We start from the raw sequence: 10692 nt of genomic DNA on the forward strand, positions 1-10692 counted from the left end.
CATACTCCTCTTTCGGGTAAAGGATTCTTTGTAAGTTGAGAGGGGTGTATCTTGGCTATAAATGAAACTAAGAATGTTTTTGTAAGGACTCTCAGAGAATTCATTATAGACACTGAATTGATCTGAGAGTCATTAAAGGGCTTTGGTGAAGCTTGTATATATATATTAAAGATGGAATATATAATTTAACTCTGACTTGTGTGTGGTTGGCTCTCCTCTCTCTTTATTGAGTAATACAGGAAATTACACGACATTTGGCGCTGCGCGAGCAGGGGGTGAATCTTCACTCGGTGACCGTTCCTGATGATCTAGGTAAATAAATCGTGCACGAGGGATCCCTCAAACTTGGGATCTTAGGGAAACCACACTTCGGGAACGAAGCAGATGGACCAACCTTTGATCTGAGAGGCAGCGAGCCGAGTGGATACCACATCTCGAACTGAGTTTTTTTTTGAGAAAGAGGTGAGCGACCCACACACACTTGAAGTCGAGTTTTTAGATAAGCCTCTGTTACGTGGGCTCTGAGGTATTCCTTTGAAAGAGAGGGTACCTTGGAGGCGTAAACAGGGCCGAGTCAGAGGAGAGTAATCTGAAAGTTTGCAGACTCAAAGAAATACTCTGCTATTGTTCGGTTGCGGGCGACTAGATCCATTCCGACACTGAATTGATCACAGTGGGGGATTGGTGCAGTCTGTGGGGGTGAGGGGCCAGGGTGACTGTGTGTTCTGTGTGAAACATGGTACTTGGTGAAGCCCTATTGGGAGAAGGACCTCATTCGTGTGTGTCTGTGTGACTGTCTAAGTGACCCTCAGAAGTGGTGAATTCCAATTATTTTAAATGTGCTAGCCAGGGTATGCCCTGGGTTACTCTGTGTGAGTATTTTGTTTATATCACTAGGTAATATTTGTATACCGTTCTGTGTGAGCGGGTTAGGTTGACTCTGTGTGGGTAACCTTTTAATTATGTTCTGTGTGAACATTGGACCAGTTCTGTGTGAACATTGGACCAGTTCTGTGGAACATCTGACCAATCCTATGTGGATCTTTAAAGTTATATGTGAGTACCTAAGCATTTATTACGTTTTATATGGTTCTGTGAATATTGAAATTGTATGTGTGTATAATTGATTACTAGAGATTTGATAAAGTAATGCTGAGACTAAAATTTGATACAATTTAAACCACCCATCGTAGACGTACGGAGGGTTTTGAGTTGGTATCTTTAATGGATAATTTGATAAAGATAAGGTTTTAAGCACTATTAAACTAGTCTAAATAATCTGGGCAATTGAGTTTTAGAAACTGATTAGAGTGTCCACTTTTGGTTATTTTACCCTAACGATGGAACTATAAAACGCTTATTGGATTATCTTCGTCTGGGTACAACATTTGAAATAAAACTGCCCTTCAGGTATGAAAATGTTTTGTTTTTTCCTCCCAGTATGATAGGAGTTGTGGGTTTTTATTAAATAAGCGGTTTTCAATAAAATAGAGCGAATTAAAATGGAATCTCTACGTAATTTATAATGTCGTACAAAGCCTTAGGTTTCCATCAAACTAATTATCATTGCGTGATTAATGTGATGTAGTAAAGTAACGTTGCCTGAGTAAACAATCTACTTTTTTATTAAAATGCGCAAGATCTGTTTCTTAGTCTATAAATGTCGATTTTATTCTTTGACTGCTAATCTATTAATTTGGCATGGGAGAATCATAGCTGGAATAACGCTTGGACCTTTATTTAGGGTAATTTTCTGGGAAGTGTCTTGATTTTACGAATACAGACAATTGTAAAGTTGGTTTATATTGCTGAGAGTCTTAGTCATTCATATAGCATTGGTGGTTCAGTGGTTAAAATAGCTGCCTTCTGAACTGGAGATCCGAGTTCGTTTCCCGGCAAACGCTCTGTCTTAAAATCAGAGTTTTTGATTGTAATTCAACTATTTGTATGTTTTGCATGGAGAGATGCGGTTGCTAGTGTTTGTATAAGATATAAACTGAACGTTTTTAAAGCTTGTTTGGTTCAAATTGGAAGAAGGGATAAATTTAAGTTTTTAATAGATTGTTAAAGTTAAATTGATAGACTAATTAATTCAAAATAGAAGCGAATTTCGATGCAAGACGGTGTCTGTTGCCTAAATTAAAGTAATTATAAATAATAGCGGAGAGATAATGGCGATAGAGAAATGCCACCGAAATGTTTTTCAGTCTTATGAATTGACTGACATATGTTATGAATTTAGCGGTATGTGTTATTGTTAAAGTCTTGGATAAGTGATAAGTGGAAGGAGAAGAGAAAGTGGTAAGTCTGGTTTTAATCTTACGATAAGAGGTATGGAAGAGATAATTGGACCGAACAGTGTGTGTACCTCAAAACCCCTCTAACTGGCTGAAGAAGAGTGACAAAGGCGTTGAAAAAAGGCCCTGTCTGGACCACTTTTACCGGATGAAAGGAACCAAGCCAGATATTGGTGTACAGTATCCGATCTAAGCTATCAACTGCTTTTCTCATGATGTTTCTCTCAGGAGTGTGAGAGGAGTCACAGTGGGCATGGAGAGAGATCTGTTCTAAACTTTCTTATGTTGCTGGTATATTGGTTGACGAATGGACAAGACATAATGAGTGGTAAAGGTGAGACATTGAAATTGGGACATTATCATGGGCCATCCACTTTGAACTGTAAAGTTATCTGAAGAAGAACGAAAAAGACGCCAGAAGAATCAGTGCCTGAAGTTTTGGTAGACAGTGAAGTATCAAGCATGAGATTTAAACCTTGTCTTGGGAGATCAAACTGAACGATGATTTGTAGCTGATGCTGTCTAGCGATAGGATACTCCTCTTTCGGGTAAAGGATTCTTTGTAAGTTGAGAGGGGTGTATCTTGGCTATAAATGAAACTAAGAATTGTTTTGTAAGGACTCTCAGAGAATTCATTTATAGACACTGAATTGATCTGAGAGTCATTAAAGGGCTTTGGTGAAGCTTGTATATATATATTAAAGATGGAATAYATAATTTAACTCTGACTTGTGTGTGGTTGGCTCTCTCTCTCTCTTTATTGAGTAATACAGGAAATTACCACGACACCATCCACCCATCCATCTATACCAGCTCACCTTTAATGTATATCGTTGCGTAGCGGTAGTTACAGCTATACTTCTCCCCTGAAGGCTGGCAGCAACGCAGGATGTCGTACAGTTTCTGCTCAGACGGTTGAACCGTTATCTTACTGACACGGTCGTTGACAGCAGTGTACTGGCTCTGTGGAAGGCGGTCAAGGTTCAGAAACCAGACTGCAGTACTGGCGTTCACCCTGCGGTCGTTGAACACGCAGTACACAGTCACACTGTCTCCAAGGCTGGCCACCACTCTCTCAGGGAGATATGTCACATCTGAAGCCAAGCAAAGGGAATTCAGTCAGAAAAGCAAGATCACCTGACTGACAGTTGAGAGTTGAAGTATTTTTCTGCGAGAGCATCGTGATTGATTTGATACCCTGACTGAGTTGTCTAAATTTGTTGTTTCATGCAGCAACCTAATTAGTTACCATGGCAACATGCCATTTTTTTTTCTTTCTGTGAGTTAAAGGACCACGGTAAGAAGAAAATCTATGTCAAAGATGTATTTTTTAAATAACCCGAGGAACTCAATTTCATGTAGCAGTACCCAACCTCCAGACATAGTCTGAAAGAACAGATGCAAAACTGCTTCTGGAATATGGTCACAAACTTCCTTCCAGTTGAAATGATTTGCTATTCATCCATGGTACATCCATGGTACATGGATGAATAGCAGACATAATATATTGACTGACAGCTAAGGGGCCATAGCCTGGGTGACTAGCTGAATGTAATAGTCTTACTCAGAGCAAATGGGACCTCAGTAATAAAAGAGTGGATGAGAAATAGAATTACATTTTATTTGTCACATGCTTCATAAACAACAGGTGAAATGCTTCCTTACAGGTCCTTCCAACAACGCAGAATTAAAGATTTTTAAAATGAAATGGTGACAAAGGGAATAAATACACAGTGGATAACAATGAGTAAAAATAACATGGCTTCAACACGTGGCTTCTAATTTGAAGTTGTGTAATGTGATTTTGGACTGTTTAATGAAGGAAACTCCAATTCCCTTTGGAGTTKAACTAAATCAGAGGACCGCMCATGAGCACAGTTATGGTCTTGCGTCCTGGGACAGGCCCTTTTCTGCTCTTCCGAATAAAACCCCCACCCGGGTTTTCTATCACCAGACCAGCTTACCTCGATAACGAGAGGGCCAAGGTTTGAGAGGAGACCATAAACCTAAGGTTTGAGGAGATGGCTGAATCTTTTAACCATACCACGTGGTTAAACTCAGACTATCGATACCGACAGAATAAGAACGAGTCTTTGATATTAATTACTAGTCTGCAGCTAGGAATGGAGAGCGATGTGTTGATATAGGGATAACAGATGGATATCTGTGGTCAGGAGGTGAGAGGTGAGGTCAGTTCCCTTAAAGGGGTGATCAGGGTTGTTATCTGGTTACCTTCTTTCCTGTGGAGCCATAAACTGTAAGGAGGAGGAGTGTCTTAAGTAGGATGCAATATAACTGTGAGGTCTGAAATGTTTTGCTGTCTGATTTCAGCTGTACAGAACCTTTGGGAAGAATAAACTTGGTTAAAGCTTCTCTAGTGTCCGTGAGTCATTTACTCTGAAAATAAGAACCCAACAATATTAAAGATAATATTAGTTAATGAATATGAAGGGGACATTATTTAGTCTTCTTTGTCAAAGAGAGCTGATTTTGTCATTTTAGTTGTGTAGGTGGTAGTAATCTGTTTCTCTCTCTCTCTTCTTCTCTCACTTCTCTCTCGATGTCTTCCCTTCTCTTCTCTCTTCTGTCTCTCTCTCTTCTCGGTCTGCTCTCTCTCCTCTCTTTTTTTCTCTCTTCTCTATCTTCTCTCTCTTTCATTCTCTCGTCTCTTCCTGCTTCTCTCTCTCTCCTCTCCTCTCTCTCGCTTTTTTTTTTATCTCCCTTTCTTCTTCTCCCTCTCCTCTCCTCTACCAAAGCCAGAAGACTGCTAAACAAGACTAAATAGCTAATCAAATGGCTACCGCTGCTGCTCTCTACTGTATATTACCTATGTTGCTTAGTCACTTTAGCCCTACCTACGTATATGTACATAGCTACCTCATTTCTTGTAACCTTGCACATCAACGCGGTGTACTGTACTCCCTGTACACAGAGTTTACAAAACATTAAGACTCTTTCATGACATAGACTGACCTGGTGAATCCAGGTGAAAGCTATGATCCCTTATTGATGTCACTTTTAATCCACTTCAATAAGTGTAGATGAAGGGGAGAGACAGGTTAAGGAAGGACTTTTAAAGCCTTGAGACAATTGAGACATGGATTGTGTATGTACAGTGCATTCGGAAAGTATTCAGACCCCTTGACTTTTTCCAAATTTTGTTTACGTTACAGCTTAATCTAAAATGTATTAACTTGTTTTTCCCCTTTCTCAATTTACAAACAATACCCCATAATGACAAAGCAAAAACAGTTTTAGACATTTTTCCAAATTTCCAAAAAATAAACAACTGAATATCACATTTACATATATATTCAGACTCTTTACTCAGTACTTTGTTGAAGCACCTTTGCAGCGATTACAGCCTTGAGTCTTCTTGGATATGACGTACAAACTTACACCTGTATTTGGGGAGTTTCTCCCATTCTTCTCTGCAGTTCCTCTCAAGCTCTGTAAGGTTGGATGGGGAGCGTTGCTGCACAGCTCTTTTCAGGTCTTCCAGAGATGTTCGATTGGGTTCTGGTCTGGCTGGCTACTCAAGGACATTCAGAGACTTGTCCTGAAGCCTTTCCTACGTCGTCTTGGCTGTGTGCTTAGGGTTGTTGTCCTGTTGGAAAGTGAACCTCAAATCAAATCAATATTTTATTTGTCACATACACATGGTTAGCAAGTGTTAATCGAGTGTAGCGAATGCTTGTGCTTCTAGTTCCGACAATGCAGTAATAACCAACAAGTTAATCTAAACCTAACAATTCCCACAACTACTACTATACACACAAGTGTAAGGATAAAAGATATGTACATAGAGATATATGAATGAGTGATGGTACAGAACGGCATAGGCAAGATGCAGTAGATGGTATAGAGTACAGTATATACATATGAGATGAGTATGTAGGGTATGTAAACAAAGTGGCATAGTTTAAAGTGGCTAGTGATACATTATTACATAAAGGATGGCAAGATGCAGTAGATGATATAGGTACCAGTATATACATATACTTATGAGATGAGTAATGTAGGGTATGTAACATTATATTAAGTGGCATTGTTTAAAGTGGCTAGTGGTACATTTTTACTAATTTCCATCATTCCCATATTAAAGTGCTGGAGTTGAGTCAGTATGTTGCAGCGGCGCTAATGTTAGTGGTGGCTGTTTAACAGTCTGATGGCCTTGAGATAGAGCTGTTTTTCAGTCTCTCGGTCCCTGCTTTTGATGCACCTGTACTGACTCGCCTTCTGGATGATAGCGGAGGTGAACAGGCAGTGGCTTGGTGGTTGTTGTCCTTGATGAATCTTTATGGCCTTCCTGTGACATCGGGTGGTGTAGTGTCCTGGAGGGCAGGTAGTTTGCCCCGGTGATGCGTTGTGCAGAACCTCACTACCTCTGGAGGCTTGCGGTTGTGGGCGGAGCAGTTGCGTACCAGGCGGTGATACACCCGACAGGATGCTCTCGATTGTGCATTGCTTGTAGAAGTTTGTGAGTGCTTTTGGTGACAAGCCAATTTCTTCAGCCTCCTGAGGTTGAAGAGGCGCTGCTGCGCCTTCTTCACAACGCTGTCTGTGTGGGTGGACCAATTCAGTTTGTCCGTGATGTGTACACCAAGGAACTTAAAACTTTCCACCTTCTCCACTACTGACCCGTCGATGGGATAGGGGGTGCCTCCCTCTGCTGTTTCCTGACGTCACATCATCTCTCTTTTGTTTTGTTGACGTTGAGTGTGAGGTATTTTCCTGACACCACACTCCGAGGGCCCTCACCTCCTCCCTGTGGCCGTCTCGTCGTTGTTGGTAATCAAGCCTACCACTGTAGTGTCATCCGCAAACTTGATGATTGAGTTGGAGGCGTGCATGGCCAGCAGTCGTGGGTGAACAGGGAGTACAGGAGAGGGTCAGAACGCACCCTTGTGGGCCCCAGTGTTGAGGATCAGCGGGGTGGAGATGTTGTTACCTACCATCCACCTGGGGATGGCCGTCAGGAAGTCCAGGACCGTTGCACAGGGGGGGTCGAGACCCGGGTCTCGAGCTTGATGACGAGTTTGGAGGGTACTATGGTGTTAAATGCTGAGCTGTAGTCGATGAACAGCATTCTCACATAGGTATTCCTCTTGTCCAGATGGGTTAGGCAGTGTGCAGTGTGGTTGCGATTGCGTCGTCTGTGGACCTATTGGGTCGGTAAGCAAATTGGAGTGGGTCTAGGGGTCCGTAGGGTGGAGGGGATATGGTCCTTGACTAGTCTCTCAAAGCACTTCATGATGACGGAAGTAGTGCTACGGGGCGGTCGTCGTTTAGCTCAGTTACCTTAGGCTTTCTTGGGAACAGGAACAATGGTGGCCCTCTTGAAGCATGTGGGAACAGCAGACTGGGATAAGGATTGATTGAATATGTCCGTTAACACACCAGCCAGCTGGTCTGCGCATGCTCTGAGGACGCGGCTGGGAATGCCGTCTGGGCCTGCAGCCTTGCGAGGGTTAACACGTTTAAATGTTTTTACTCACCTCGGCTGCAGTGAAGGAGAGCCCGCAGGTTTTTGGTAGCGGACCGTGTCAGTGGCACTGTATTGTCCTCAAAGCGAGCAAAAAAGTTATTTAGCCTGTCTGGGAGCAAGACATCCTGGTCCGCGACGGGGCTGGTTTTCTTTTTGTAATCCGTGATTGACTGTAGACCCTGCCACATACCTCTTGTGTCTGAGCTGTTGAATTGCGACCTATTTTGTCTCTGTACTGGGACTTAGCTTGTTTGATTGCCTTGCGAGAGAATAGCTACACTGTTTGTATTCGGTCATGTTTCCGGTCACCTTGCCCTGGTTAAAGCAGTGGTTCGCGCTTTCAGTTTCACGCGAATGCTGCCGTCAATCCACGGTTCTGGTTTGGGAATGTTTTAATCGTTGCTGTGGGTACGACATCGTCAATGCACTTCCTAATGAACTCGTCACCGAATCAGCATATTCGTCAATGTTGTTGTTGGACGCAATGCGGACATTTCCAATCCGCGTGATCGAAGCAGTCTTGAAGCGTGGAATCAGATTGGTCGGACCGCGTTGAACAGACCTGAGCAAGGGAGCTTGTTGTTTTAGTTTCTGTTTGTAGGCTGGAAGCAACAAAATGGAGTCGTGGTCAGCTTTTCCGAAGAGGGCGGGGAGGCTTATATGCGTCGCGGAACCTTCGCCAGTCTGAGGTCCTGAGCCTCTGGAGAGTTTTCATCAAGGATCTCTCTGTATTTGCTCTGTTCATCTTTCCCTCGCTCTGGCTAGTTCATGCCTCTGAAAACATCCCCACAGCAGGTTTGGTGCCAGGTTTCCTCCAGATTGTGACGCTTGCATTCAGGCCAAAGAGTTCATCTTGGTTTCATTCAGACCAGATAAACTTGTTTCCCATTATCAGATTCCTTTAGGTGCCTTTTGGCAAACTCCAAGCGGGCTGTCATGTGTTTAATGAGGAGTTGCTTCCATCTGGCCATCTACATAAGGCCTGATTGGTGGAGTGCTGCAGAGATGGTTGTCCTTCTGGAAGGTTCTCCCATCTCCAAGAGGAACTCGTGTCAGGGTGACCATCGGGTTCTTGGTCACCTCCTGACCGAGGCCCTTCTCCCCTGATTGCTCAATTTGTCCAGTGGCCAGCTCTAGGAAGAGTCTTGGTGGTTCCAAACTTCTTCCATTTAAGAATGATGGAGGCCACTGTGTTTTGGGGACATTCAATGCTGCAGAAATGTTTTGGTTGCCTTCCCAGATCTGTGCCTCGACACAATCCTGTCTTGGAGCTCTACAGACAACTCCTTTTACTTCATGGCTGGGTTTTTGCTCTGACATGCACTGTTAACTGTGGGACTTATATAACAGGTGTGTGCCTTTCCAATCATGTCAATCAATTGAATTTACCACAGGTAGACTCCAATCAAGTTGCATAAACATCTCAAGGATGATCAATGGAAACAGGATGCACTGAACTCAATTTCTCAATTTCTAGTCTCATAGCAAGAGAGTCTGAATAGTTATGTAAAGAAGGTCTATAAAAAAATATATATACATTTGTAAAATGGTGTAAAAAACTGTTTTTCCTTTGTCATTATGGGGTATTGTGTGTAGATTGATCAGGGAAAATATTATTTAATCAAGTTAGAATAAGGCTGTAATGTGGAAAAAGTAAAGGGGTCTGAACACCTTCCAACTGGTGCAGGTCTACAATTTTGTTTTGTGGTGTCCTTTGACAGCTCTTTGGTCTTGGCCATAGTGGAAGTTTGGAGTGTGACTGTTTGAGGTTGTGGACAGGTGTCCTTTTTACTGATAAAAGTTCAAACAGGTACATTAATACAGGCAACGAGTGAGGACGCGAGGAGCCTCTTAAAGAAGAAGTTACAGGTCTGTGAGAGCCAGAAATTTGCTTGTTTGTAGGTGACCAAATACTTATTTTCCACCATAATTGCAAATATAATTCTTAAAATCCTAGACAATGTGATTTTCTGGATTTTTTTATTCTTTTGTCTGTCATAGTTTGAAAGTGTACCTATGATGAGAATTCAGGCTCTCTCATCTTTTTAAGTGGGAGAACTTGCAAATTGGTGGCTGACTTAAATACTTTTTTGCCCACTGATGTGTGGCTGTCGTGTCTTTGGCATCATTAAAACTGAAGACTTATATCAATAATCTCTGTAGTATTATTACCATTTTAAATTAATAATTAATTATACTAAATTATGTAGAGTTAAACTGATTATCATGTACTGTAATTACTAGGAACTCGGGGACAAGGAAATATTCAGATTACAAAGTTATAATTTTCCTAATATAACTTTCTGATATTTTAATATCTGCTTCAATTAGTCTTCGAATTAATGAATTATTTTTTACTACGTAAGTCTCATTCCAAACGTCGTAAATTGTTGGTTATCTGCACGAACCCAGTCTTCACGTTGAGTCATCCATACATCAATTGTCTTAAAATAATTCAAACTAAGTAATTCACAGAAATGCATCACACAACAAAAAAATTAGATATGTTTACAAAGAAATGATAGGGGGGATGTGCCCTAGTGGGCTAAACCGGTATGGCGGCTTGTTAGACAGAGTGATAATTATAACAATTGAATGCTAATCTTTTGCACATGAACGCTCATCATTCGGACAATTGCAATCAATATATATCACTGCTCAAAAAAATAAAGGGAACACTTAAAAACACAATGTAACTCCAAGTCAATCACACTCACAAATCAAACTGTCCACTTAGGAAGCAACACTGATTGACAATAAATTTCACATGCTGTTGTGCAAATGGAATAGACAAAGGGGAAATTATAGGCAATTAGCAAGAACATCCAATAAAGGAGTGGTTCTGCAGGTGGTGACACAGACCACTTCTCAGTTCCTATGCTTCCTGGCTGATGTTTTTGGTCATTT

General features: G+C 41.7%; 1 protein-coding gene across 3 annotated transcripts in view; it reads right to left on the reverse strand.

The window, feature by feature from the left end:
• The window catches only part of LOC111971355 (leptin receptor), an 88636-nt gene that overhangs the window by 27573 nt on the left and 50371 nt on the right, over positions 1-10692 (reverse strand). For 2 of the 3 annotated variants that reach the window (XM_023998094.2, XM_023998093.2), the window contains one exon: positions 3116-3391. The exons of the other annotated variant lie outside the window; for it this stretch is intronic. In XM_023998094.2, the coding sequence (XP_023853862.1) occupies positions 3116-3391 (276 nt within the window). The remainder of the gene's footprint in view (positions 1-3115; positions 3392-10692) is intronic. 3 annotated transcript variants of the gene reach the window in all.

Source organism: Salvelinus sp. IW2-2015, linkage group LG13 (genome assembly GCF_002910315.2).
Source record: "Salvelinus sp. IW2-2015 linkage group LG13, ASM291031v2, whole genome shotgun sequence".
NCBI classification, from domain to species: Eukaryota; Metazoa; Chordata; class Actinopteri; order Salmoniformes; family Salmonidae; genus Salvelinus; species Salvelinus sp. IW2-2015.